At 44.9% G+C, this 13,439-nt stretch overlaps 1 protein-coding gene across 1 annotated transcript in view; it reads left to right on the top strand.

Moving 5' to 3' along the window:
• Positions 1-12,137, top strand: part of NUDCD1 (NudC domain containing 1) — a 178,180-nt gene extending 166,043 nt beyond the window's left edge. Inside the window, exon 10 of the mRNA XM_073679775.1 lies at positions 11,991-12,137. Coding sequence (XP_073535876.1) covers positions 11,991-12,118 — 128 coding nt within the window. The 3' untranslated portion in view covers positions 12,119-12,137. The remainder of the gene's footprint in view (positions 1-11,990) is intronic.
• The last annotated feature ends 1,302 nt before the right edge of the window (positions 12,138-13,439 follow it).

Raw genomic sequence — 13,439 nt, 5'->3', positions numbered from 1 at the left:
CTTTACTTACTTTAAACACGTTAAAAAATGCCTCCTGTTCAGTCATGCGTCTTCTATTGATATTTTTGTCAATGTGGTATCTTAAGACTTAGAAAATCTTGAGAGAGGAAACAACTGTAGGCTACAATCTTACAAGACGAGAAATGCACAGTCTATGTGATTTGGAACATGACCACCACTTTCCCATAAAACCCTCTGACAAAGGAGGTAACTTGGTGTTTACGGACACAGTCTAACACTGTAAGATATGCTATGCCCTTCTGAGCGACTAAAGAAGGAAGAAGAAGAAATTAAAAAACTCGTCAAATCTGACAACTGTTCTAAGTGAGTTAAAAACACTTCTTTTAGAAGGTTCATCATCTGTGATAATTTACAAAAATGTACATGAATTTCTGTTACCATGGGACCCGCTACTTTTTATTGCTTACCTAAAGTACACAAAGGCTTGTCTACCCCCCGGAGGGTAGATCTATAGTTTTGGGGATTGGCAATCTGTGACGAAATGTGGGCATTTATGTGGATAAAATGCTGAGAATATTTGTGTCTGAATTCATATTCCACAGATCTACTTAGAAAGAGAGGTTTACTGTGGAGCCAGATAAAATACTTTCTAGTATAGACATGGAGGCTCTTTATTCGTCAATTCCACATAATAAGGGCCTAGAAGCGATTGAATACTTCTTAAAATGTATGATATGCCAGTTGCAGAAGCATAATGAATTTGTACTCAAGATTTTGCAGTTTTGTCTTACTAAAAATTTTCTTTTTAATCAAAAGTACTTCCACCAGCTTAGGTGTACAACAATGGGGAGCCCTTGTGCTCTATCGTATGCAAACCTGCTTCTCAGCTAATGAAATGAAACTATTGTTTTTGGGTATAAATATACTCTTATCAGAGAAAAAATTGTGTTATGGTAACGCTACATAGATTACATTTTTGTGATATGGAAAGGTGACATTATACAATTGTCAGAATTTGTATCAAGATTGAATATATCAATACAGTCAGTGTATATTTCAGTTTTGAAACAAACACACAGAAAATACCATTTTGTGACATTTTAATCAGAAGAATTGGTGACACAGGCTCTTAAAAAGCCAACAGCCACCAACTCATTATTAAGAAAAGGTATCCCTAGGGGCCATTCTAAGGGACCTTAGAATTCTTAGTAACTGTTCAGTCAACAACATTTTTAAAAAACATGCAGGGGACTTGAGGGATAGATTTTTTGAGAGGGGGAACACCAAATTGTGGAAGCTGCAATGAAAGATAGAACCCAATTACCCCAAAAAACAGGAAGATAAAGACAAGTATTGTTTTATTACTACCTAGAAGATCGAGGCTCAAAATATTGGCCTATCCTTCGAATGTACACTGATGACCAAAAGGATAACTTTTGACTTTCAGGCTCCATATCTCACCATCCACTACTGCTTTGAACGTGAGACTACCATCATTTCATAGACAATCACCTTGGTTGCCTCATATGTAAATTTGACTTACAGCTATTTAGCATATGATTAGTTATACAGATTTGTCATGTCACTGCATTGTTACTGTTTTGCTCCTGTTCGTAAAAAAATCGTTTTCTTCCTGTATACTACAAAATACAACCTGTTCTCACATTCCCTAATAGCTTAGTGTGTTATTTGGTTGGATCCAATGCGAAAGATCACTGGTTTGAATCAAGGAGCAGTTATGAAGAAGATTCTTGAAGAAAAGAGAAACAGCATCATCCAGCTCATCGATAACGGTTTCTCGGCCAAGAAAATTTCCAAACTGCATCATGTGAGTGCCATGAGAGTTGGAAGAACACGAAATGAAGTGCGTCCATCCATTCAAAAGCCATGAGATGGCCGTCCAGGCAAAATATTCAAGTCAACAAGTTGGCTGATCACAAGGTATATCAGTTTTCGCGTGACAAACAGGTCAGTCGAAGCGGCTCATAAGCTTAATAATAGTGAGATCACAGACTTCCATGCAAGTGACGCGCCCCCTGGGCCGTGGGGTACCCGGAGCCGGGCTGGTAGATGCTGGGGGTTGTAGTCACTGTGGCAGTGACCCAGGGCGGTCAAACCAAGGGGGTAGTCTATGTGTATAGGCGTTGTTAATGTCCGACTACGCAACCTGTGGAATCCTGTCAATAGGAACCGCCGCTGCGGAACTGTCCTCTGAAGCTGGTGGTATAGCAGCTAAAGTAGTGTAACTCCCCACAAGAAGAGTGTAGCTTCAGGGCAGCGTGCGTGGATGTTGGTGGTTATAGTGCAGGGAGTCAGTAATGAACACAGAGTCCGTATGATGCAGTCTCAGGTCTTTTACTCACAGTTGTAGCAGTTCCAGATACAGGCGCCAGTGCAAGGCCCACGGCGTCCTGTGTTCACGCAGTGAGGGGTTCAGCCGACCCAAAGGTAACTCCGGAGCATTTAACAGGACCCCCTTCTGTGTGTCCTCTCTCTGGCCTGCTCCCTGCACCTCACACCCAGTGGCACTTCTATCCGGTATCCTCGGGCCTTGGCGGGCGACGTGTGTTCCGTCACCTGGGTCCTATGTGGCTACCTTCTTAGTGTACTGGTGTGGACTTGTGGCCTGCGGTACTTGAAGTGCTGCAGCCTCCGGTTTCCTAGTTGGGCCTTGTAGCTCCTTGCTAGTTGAGGGACCGGTTCCCTTTATCTGGCCTGACCCCCCTACTTTCTAGTAGCGGCGGGTGTACGGGTGGCTTGCTGCACGGCCCGTACCCCTAGGGTCCCTTCGGTTCCTGGAGCCTTCCTGCTCCCACTCCTCTCTCCTCCTTCCAGGCTCAGGCCTCCTGGCTAGGCCCGCCTCTAGAGTAGAGCTCATACAGAGCCCCTGCTCCCTGTCTTCACCTCAGTCTGTCTGTCTGGAACTGAACACTGACTCTCTAATCTAAGATGGCTCTCGTACTTATACTCCTACTCCAGTGCTCCCAGGATCTACGTCCTCCACCCATCCACTACATAGTTCCCCCTCTCTAAGTGGTTCCTCCTCACTCCAGCCAGGGATCAGGGACTGTGCTCTCCCGTAGGAGCAATCTCGGCCTGTCCCCTGGAAATGTGGTGTAGTGGATGTAGTGTTAGGGTCCTGAGCTATACTCCTTCCTTACCTGAGAGTGAGGTACCACATCTCTGGATGAGATGCAATAACTCTGTGGCGACCGAACCCTCAGGGGTGCCACACAAGCACCGTGCAACAAACATTACACAAGTCTGGAATCGTGGCTTGAAAAAAGGTGAAGAAGCCTCAACTTTAATATCATCCCAAGTCGAGCGTCGGCTTGAGTTTGCAAAAAGTTCGAAAAGTGGACAGTAGAGGATTGGAAACTGATGATTTGGAATGATGAGATAAAAGTCAATAGACTAGGCTCATATGGATGCAAATGGGCCTGGAAATAAGGGAAAAAGGGGCTAATGGATCAAGAAATTGAAGGAACTGTCAAGTTCAGTGGAGGAAGCCTGAAAATATGGGGTTGTTTCACAGCCAAAGGAGTTGAATACTTAACCAGGATCAATTATGGACTCAATGCTGAGCTATATTTGAGTATCCTACAAGACAAGGTACTTCATACACTCGAGTACTATGGGTATGAAAGGGACAACATAATGTTCCAGCAGGACAACAACCTGAAGCATACATCGAGATTGGCAAAGAAATGGTTCAATGACAATGAAGTAGAAGTCCTGGATTGGCCCCCAAAGTCCCCAGACCTCAACCCAGCTGAACACTTGTGGGTACAGTTGAAAGAACTGTATACATACCCAAGTGAGTCGACCAGTATGCACCAACTTTGAGAATGTATAGAAGAGACGTGGGATCAGATTTCGGTCGAGACATGCATGAATCTGATTGAGAACATGCCCGAAGGATTCAGGCAGTGTTGAAAACCAAAGGTGGATTTACAAAATACCAGCAAAATAATAAAAATTAAAATTTAGGAGCAAAACAGTAACAATGCAGTGACTTGTCAAAAATCTGCATAACTAATCGTATGTTAAATACACTGCTCAAAAAAATAAAGGGAACACTCAAATAACACATCCTAGATCTGAATGAATGAAATATTCTCATTGAATACTTTGTTCTGCACAAAGTTGAATGTGCTGACAACAAAATCACACAAAAATCATCAATGGAAATCAAATTTATTAACCAATGAAGGCCTGGATTTGGAGTCACCCCCAAAATTAAAGTGGAAAAACACACTACAGGCTGATCCAACTTTGATGTAATGTCCTTAAAACAAGTCAAAATGAGGCTCAGTATTGTGTGTGGCCTCCATGTGCCAGGATGACCTCCCTACAACGCCTGGGCATTCGGATGAGGTTGCGGATGGTCTCCTGTGGGATCTCCTCCCAGACGTGGACTAAAGCATCCGCCAACTCCTGGACAGTCTGTGGTGCAATGTGTAACATACCTGGCGGCGTCCTTGCATAGTGGTCCATCTCCCACTGTGCAAGAGCACGCACTTGATCTCCAGTCCAGTCTGCTAGCCTGGCTTCCCTTCATGCTGTCTGCTTGCCTCTGTTTCTGCTGCTTAAGGGCGGCGCCCGATCACTTCCTGCTTCTTGTAGCTGCTGCAGGCACACCCCTTGTGCGTCCTCAGCCTATTGCTGTCTGTCACCTGGTATTTAACCAAGCTCCTCCCTGGAATCCATGCCTGAGCATTGTGTTCTGTCAGTTGGTTTCCAGTCACTGATGTGCCAGGTCCTGTCTATGTTTCCTGCCTTGCAGTATCAGTTCCCGTGTCTGAACTGTGTCCTGTTTGAACTATCTTCTAGCCGGTTGTCTTCTGCCTATCCTGGAGGCTGTATTTCCAGGCCAGTGTGAACACGCTCCTAGCCTGTTCTTTCCGCCTTCTAGGGGCTGCATACCTAGACCCGTTCCTGTATCTTGCCTGTTCCTGTCTGAACATGCTCCTAGCCTTTTCGTTCCGCCTTCTAGGGGCCGCATACCTAGACCCGCTCCTGTATCTTGCTGCTGTGTCTGTTCTTGTCTGTATACTCTCCTAGCCTGTTACCTGTTTTTCTCTATGTCCGTACCTTCCCTTTTGCTGCAGAATCTGATCCCGCATCTAACTCCTACTCGTTGTCCCTGTACTCCCGTTTGTGAGTTTAGAGTCCACTCGCTACTTCATTGCAAGTATCCTGTGTGTGCCTGGTTCTGCCTTTCCCTTCCAGTCTGTTCCGTGTGAACAGAGCCCTGTCCCCTCTGCTCTGCCTTGCTCACCGCTCCGGCGGTTCTTGCCTGCTCTGCCTTGCTCACCGCTCCAGCGGTTTCCGCTCTGCTCTGACCCTTTGCTCGCTGCTCCGGCAGTCTCGCTGTGCTCTGACCCTTTGCTCGCTGCTCTGGCAGTCGCGCTCTGCTCTGTCCCTTTGCTCGCTGCTCCGGCAGTCTCGCTCTGCTCTGTCCCTTTGCTCGCTGCTCCGGCAGTCTCGCTCTGCTCTGACCCTTTGCTCGCTGCTCCGGCAGTCTCGCTCTGCTCTGACCCTTTGCTCGCTGCTCCTGCAGTCTCGCTCTGCTCTGACCCTTTGCTCGCTGCTCTGGCAGTCTCACTCTGCTCTGACCCTTTGCTCGCTGCTCCGGCAGTCTCGCTCTGCTCTGACCCTTTGCTCGCTGCTCCGGCAGTCTCGCTCTGCTCTGACCCTTTGCTCGCTGCTCCGGCAGTCTCGCTCTGCTCTGACCCTTTGATCGCTGCTCCGGCAGTCTCGCTCTGCTCTGACCCTTTGCTCGCTGCTCCGGCAGTCTCGCTCTGCTCTGACACTTTGCTCGCTGCTCCGGCAGTCTCGTCCTGCTCCTCTCTCGCTCACCGCTCCAGGCTGTCTCGTCTTGTTCTGCTCTAGCTCGCCGCTCTGGGCGGCCTCACTCTGCTGTTTGTCCACCGCATCTGCGGTTCTGTTCCTGAGTCCCAGTCTGTACTGGGTCCTATCCACTCGGTGCTCCAACCTGTCGTACCTGCCAGTACCTCCCTGCCTGCATACCAGTCGTGCTTACCAGCATCCGCCAGTCTGCATACCAACCGTGTCTGCCTATACCCAGCAGTCTGTGTGCCAGCCTAACCTGCCTGTTCCTGTATTCCCCTGTGTGGGTCAACAGCCGTGTCCGGGGTCTGTCCTGGAGTAGCACCTGGTCCCTCTGCTCGGTTCCTCCTTGGTGCACTGGCGTCGTATGCCGTCGCGCGACCCTGGTCGGATCGGGTGGATACTTAGTTACGCCCCTCCAGGCATTCACTCTCCGGCACGGTCCAGTGGAATCACTACATATACACGCACACGCCACTCAGCCCGGGCGTGTGCATTACACAATGTGACGTTGGATGAAGCGAGACATGATGTCCCAGATGTGCTCAATCGGATTCAGGTCTGGGGAATGGGCAGGCCAGTCCATAGCTTCAATGCCTTCATCTTTCAGCAACTGCTGACACACTCCAGCCACATGAGGTCTGGCATTGTCCTGCATTAGGAGGAACACAGGGCCAACCGCACCAGCATATGTTCTCACAAGGGGTCTGAGGATCTCCTCTAGGTACCTAATGGCTGTCAGGCTACCTCTGGTGAGCACATGGAGGGCTGTGCGGCCCTCCAAAGAAATGCCACCCCACACCATTACTGACCCACTGCCAAACCGGTCATGCAGAAGGATGTTGCAGGCAGCAGATCGCTCTCCACGGCGTCTCCAGACTCTGTCACGTCTGTCACTTGTGCTCAGTGTGACCCTGCTTTCATCTGTGAAGAGCACAGGGTGCCAGTGGCGACTTTGCCTATCCTGGTGTTCTGTGGCAAATGCCAAGCGTCCTGCACGGTGTTGGGCTGTGAGCACAACCCCCATCTGTGGACGTCGGGCCATACCACCCTCATGGAGTCGGTTTCTAACCGTTTTTTCAGACACATGCACATTTGTGGCCTGCTGGAGGTCATTTTGCAGGGCTCTGGCAGTGCTCCTCCTGTTCCTCCTTGCACAAAGGTGGAGGTAGTCGTCCTGCTGGGTTGTTGCCCTCCTACGGCCCCCTCCACGTCTCCTTGTGTACTGGCCTGTCTCCTGGTAGCGCCTCCAGCCTCTGGACACTACGCTGACAGACACCGCAAACCTTCTTGCCACAGCTCGCATTGATGTGCCATCCTGGATGAGCTGCACTACCTGAGCAACTTCTGTGGCCTGTAGAGTCCATCTCATGCTACCACGAGCGTGAAAGCACAACCAACATTCAAAAGTGACCAAAACATCAGCCAGAAAGCATTGATAATGAGATGTGGTCGACGGTCCCCACCTGCAGAACCACTACTTTATTGAGTGTGTCTTGATAATTGACAATAATTTCCATCTATTGTCTATTCCATTTGCACAACAGCATGTGAAATTGATTGTCAATCAGTGTTGCTTCCTAAGAGGACAGTTTGATTTCACAGAAGTTTGATTTACTGTTATATTCTGTTGTTTAAGTGTTCCCTTTATTTTTTGAGCAGTGTAGTTGCAAGTCAAATTTATGTATGAGATAGCCAAGATTGGCTATAAAATGATGGTGGTCTCACGTTTGAAGCAGTAGTGAATGGTGAGATATGGAGCCTGAAAGTCAAAAGTTCAAAATATTGTTACACTTTTTCTCGTCAGTGTATAATGACATTGGGGACATTATTACGCTTTACCCTCAGATAACATACCAAAATGAGAGATCCCTGAGGGATAGACTAGTGCTTAGCCACTATACATTTCCAAAATCTACTACTTGGCTGTCTTCTGATACTAAGGGATGCTACTGACGTGGATGTGTAGCATGCCCTTGCTTAACAGGTAAAACTGTCACAGGTATGGTAACGAAAACCTTTAATATTAGATCTATGATTAATTGCTGCACAAGAGTTGGTTATCTACAAAACAGTGCGTTGTGGCTGCCTTGAATATGTAGGTAAAACTGTACGGGAGTTCAGAAGAAGAATTAGTGAACACTTAAAGGATATTGTAAATAAACAAGATACCCCACTGGCAAGATGCATAAATATTATGCACGGAAGCTTGAGTTCATCCATCAAGTTTATGGGTATAGATAAGGAAGATATGCCCCCAAGCGGAGGTGATTGAGATAAACAGATCCTTCAGTGAGTAACTAAATGGACTTTTCGATTTAAACCAACACTACAACATTTTTATTTTTACCACTGGAGTGGTGCCACCAATTTAAGTTCCCTACCTCTAGTTTCATACTTACTAAACGCTGTTGTCTTCTACTATTGGTACCGCTCTAGTCGGTCTTTTGCAGGATGTGACTAGCTGGATCACTCCAGTGTCTGCTGGGCGAGCCCGAGGTCACTTCTCAATGTAAGTCTATGAGAGCCAGAACAAGGCTCTTGTAACCTTATATTGAGAGCTTGTGACTTTTACCTGTGACTTCTGGTCAATCAGACGTTGCGGTCACAAGATGATGAATCGGGACCTGAGCAGGACCAGGAAGAGCTGAAGACCTGGTAAGTATATTACTAGGGTAAGGGAACTTAGATTAGTAGCACCACTCCAGTGCTGAAATAAAAGCAAATGTTTGGGTGCTTCAGGACAGTTATGCTTTCAGGTTTGAATGAACATCTTATATAGGGTTGTATTCTCTGATATTGGTAGGGAATACTCGAGTGATGAAGGAAAGATGAAGTGGAGTGCAGGCACCATTGTGCATGATATTAGAGTGTCAAACCCTATACGGTTAGGTAGGTGTAAAGTGTATATATTTATATAGCGATATATTAGGGAAACCTAATGACATCAGCTATCCCTGATCATTTAGCTCCATAGTCCCTTAGGAATTTTCTTCTCTCAACTTAAAATGTAACATACACCAATAAAACCCGCTCCCTAGTAATATTTTGTTTAATCTCCTACTCTCTTCCAGTGTAAATATAACCCCCCTTTTTTCTATGTATTTTTTAGTTATTTGAGCATTTATCTATGTGTAATTTCTTAATACATTAATTTTTTTCCCTGCATAAAGTTTTATAGAAACAAAATCTCCTAGAACTCGCTTATAAGGTTAACTTGGTGACCTTGGCAAAACCTCTACCCCTCACGTATGAGCGATCAAATGGTGGGGCATAACCACTATGCTGCTGGAGATGACGTGGTGTCCCGATACCTGGAGCAGGGATACTGTTGGCAAATTCATGTCCTTTCCCTGAGCCCTGGAAGTATTGCACTGTCCAGAAACAGAGGGAACACTGGAGATTATACGGGTGGGGTTCGGCACCCAGAGAAGATGTGGGCCTTCTTGGCGTATATGATTGACAAAGGCCCAAACAGGAGGCGAATGGCGTGTTCTAGGAGTCAACCATTTACACTCCCTATTTAAACCCATACAGTTAGGTCCATATATATTTGGACAAAGACAATATTTTTCTAATTTTGGTTCTAGACATTACTACAATGAATTTTAAACAAAACAATTCAGATGCAGTTGAAGTTCAGACTTTCAGCTTTCATTTGAGGGTATCCACATTAAAACTGGATGAAGGGTTTAGGAGTTTCAGCTCCTTAACATGTGCCACCCTGTTTTTAAAGGGACCAAAAGTAATTGGACAATTAACTCCAAGGCTATTTCATGGACAGGTGTGGGCAATCCCTTCGTTATGTCATTCTCAATTAAGCAGATAAAAGGCCTGGAGTTGATTTGAGGTGTGGTGCTTGCATTTGGAAGGTTTTGCTGTGAAGTAAACATGCGGTCAAAGGAGTTCTCCATGCAGGTGAAACAAGCCATCCTTAAGCTGAAAAAACAGAAAAAAAACATCTGAGAAATTGCTACAATATTAGGAGTGGCAAAATCTACAGTTTGGTACATCCTGAGAAAGAAAGAAAGCACTGGTGAACTCATCAATGCAAAAGGACCTGGGCGCCCACGGAAGACAACAGTGGTGGATGATCGCAGAATAATCTCCATGGTGAAGAGAAACCCCTTCACAACAGCCAACCAAGTGAACAACACTCTCCAGGAGGTAGGCGTATCAATATCCAAATCTACCATAAAGAGAAGACTGCATGAGAGTAAATACAGAGGGTTCACTGCATGGTGCAAGCCACTCATAAGCATCAAGAATAAAAAGGCTAGACTGGACTTTGCTAAAAAACATCTAAAAAAGCCAGCACAGTTCTGGAAGAACATTCTTTGGACAGATGAAACCAAGATCAATCTCTACCAGAATGATGGAAAGAGAAAAGTATGGCGAAGGCGTGGTACAGCTCATGATCCAAAGCATACCACATCATCTGTAAAACACGGTGGAGGCAGTGTGATGGCTTGGGCATGCATGGCTGCCAGTGGCACTGGGTCACTAGTGTTTATTGATGATGTGACACAGGACAGAAGCAGCCGAATAAATTCTGATGTATTCAAAGCCATACTGTGTGCTCAGATCCAGCCAAATGCAGCCAAACTGATTGGTCGTCGTTTCATACTACAGATGGACAATGACCCAAAACATAAAGCCAAAGCAACCCAGGAGTTTATTAAAGCAAAGAAGTGGAATATTCTTGAATGGCCAAGTCAGTCACCTGATCTCAACCCAATTGAGCATGTATTTCACTTTTTAAAGACTAAACTTCAGAGAGAAAGGCCCACAAACAAACAGCAACTGAAAACCACCACAGTGAAGGCCTGGCAGAGCATCAAAAAGGAGGAAACACAGCCTCTAGTGATTGCCTGAAGTCTTGAACTCATGGACGTCATTGCCAACAAAGCGTTTTCAACCAAGTACTAGAAATGAACATTTTATTTACAATTATTTAATCTGTCCAATTACTTTTGGTCCCTTTAAAAACAGGGTGGCACATGTTAAGGAGCTGAAACTCCTAAACCCTTCATCCAATTTTAATGTGGATACCCTCAAATGAAAGCTGAAAGTCTGAACTTCAACTGCATCTGAATTGTTTTGTTTAAAATTCATTGTGGTAATGTCTAGAACCAAAATTAGAAAAATGTTGTCTCTCTCCAAATATATATGGACCTAACCGTAAGGGAGCGATCTACTTTGCAGTCAGGAGGCATCACTAACATCTTCTAATGTGTCTTCATACCCCTTTAGTCGGCTATTCGGCTGGGATATCACTAAACTAGATTTTGATCTACAACTCTCCTGATGAATCTGATCTGAGGAAATGCTTCTGGAGGTAACTTAGCAAGAGATCTTTTTGGACAGAGTGGACTGCTGATATCAGACAGAGATTAGGGCAGTGTTTCCCAAACCCCATCCTCACGTCCCCCCCCAACACATCGAGTGTTCAGGATTTCCTTAGCACTGCACAGGAGAGAGAACCTGTGGCAGGTTCTGATGCTTTAATAATAATTCCATCACTTGTGCAATATTAAGGAAATCCTGAAAACATGACGTATTTGGGGCTGTGAGGATTGGAGTTTGGGAAACACCGGTTTAGGGCAACCCGTAAATTAAGCCTTCACAAAACTTTTTCTGTAGGCAATAGTTTATGTATACGCACCTGCGACATGACGTTGTGAGCTGTAAGAAGCTTGTTTGTCCACAAGAAACATCCATTGTTTTTAATCCTGTCCCCCACGTCCCTTCCCTACCTAAATGTTACCTGTCACATGAAATTATAATAAAACATAAAAATCCGCTTTGGGGAGTGACTGCTTTCTGCCTACGCTTTCAATTGACAATGGTAGCAGCATAAAAAAAAAAGTAGTCACCACCTGAGACCCCGATATGGTTTTTATCCATGGCTTGTTCCAGAGGGTACAGAAAACTTTATATATTTGTCTATTGTGTTTGCACTTGTGGCCAATATGAAAACTGCATTTTTTTATTTTATGCAGTAAAAATATTAAGACAAAGAACCAAGCCAATATTAAGTAATATAAAAGTTTGAGAGCCTTAACCAAGTGTACCCATACACTTTCGATTGTTTGTACAGCCAATATCTGTCTATCCCGGTTTACCTGTAAATATGAAAGTTTGCTGAAACTGATTGTTCATGTCTTTTCCATCAGGAGAGAGGAGAATAAAAGGATTTGACATGAAAATTCAACATGAAACATCCTTCTCTAATTCGGAAAGTGGCGGAAGGTCCCAAAAAACATTAGATCGAAAACAGCAATTTCATATGACTTTTGTGTAATGTGCATTGGGCATTAAACCGTGTGCAGTGAACTAATCGGAAGTAACATAATGACACTTGACGGACATGAGCCATCCTCTTTGGATCAAGCTATCAAATAGAGATTTGCAATGTAGTCATTTATCACCACCAGTAGCCGTCCTCTGCTCAGTACTTCGAGTGATGAATAAAAGGCTTCAGCAGTGGCATTCATGTCTAATGAGAAGGCAGCTTAATTGGCATACCAGCTCATGACTATTATTACCAGATCACTTGGGAGTACATTAAAGTTTTCTTTTTCTTTTTTAATTATTTTCACTTATTTTACCCTCAACACTTAAACTTCTCTCCAGGCGTCTTTTCATCTGTAAATGTATGCCCTGAGCAAGAGAAAAAACACCAGTCAGTGCCTACACAGAAAGGAAAATGTTTAGAGCTTGAACACTTAAGTAAAAGAACAAGTGACTCTTCTTCCGCTCGGTTCTTTGAATAGAAGAATTGCTATAATTTGACATTTTGAGAGTAGCCGTATTATAATAACACTTCAGTGTCAAAGCCTTCTCATCAATGCTTAAGGGGAACAATACGGAGAAAAAGGGAGTTGTAACCCAAAAAGCAGTCAGAACAGAAGTAATGAGTATAAAACATAATAACATTTATTAAGTCAGTTAAAAAACAAAATTAATTGATATTACAATGGTAAGAGGTGAATGATAAGAAGACACAAATGTGTGACAGTTTTGGCACTACTATATTATAAAGTATATTGTTTTCACATAGGGTGTCTAAACGCCTAGGGGGATCAAAGGGGGACGTGTTCCACCTATAAAGAGTAGTCTAAATGTATATATAAAGCCAATGATAAGGTCCCTACAGCAATGCATATAAATGAAACCCCAATGCTAGCCAAAATGGCAATATGTCCAAAAAAGCCACAGTGGCATAAAAGGTCAGTGGACTCACCCATAAAGTGCTGCAGTGCCAAGTTAGTCAAGCGAACAGGAGCCCCTACGCTCGTTTCGCGTAGGCTTAGTCGGGGGGGCCTGTGTGTTCTATGTGCCTAGTAGGTTTTTATATATGCCGCCAGAAACATGCGTGCGATACCAGTCGCTAACACGGCGCATGGGGGCGGAGTCTCCAACGTCACTTCGTCCTGTTCGGCACACAGGCCCCCCCGACGTAGCCTACGCGAAACGCGTAGGGACCTTATCATTGGCTTTATATATACATTTAGACTACTCTTTATAGGTGGAACACGTCCCCCTTTGATCCCCCTAGGCGTTTAGACACCCTATGTGAAAACAATATACTTTATTATATAGTAGTGCCAAAACTGTCACAC

This window comes from Phyllobates terribilis, unplaced genomic scaffold, assembly GCF_046119375.1.
Source record: "Phyllobates terribilis strain yellow unplaced genomic scaffold, ASM4611937v1 Scaffold_4__5_contigs__length_816908805, whole genome shotgun sequence".
Taxonomy (NCBI): domain Eukaryota; kingdom Metazoa; phylum Chordata; class Amphibia; order Anura; family Dendrobatidae; genus Phyllobates; species Phyllobates terribilis.
The sequence above is the reverse complement of the archived record's forward strand: the minus strand, read 5'-3'. Positions and strand labels throughout refer to the sequence as shown.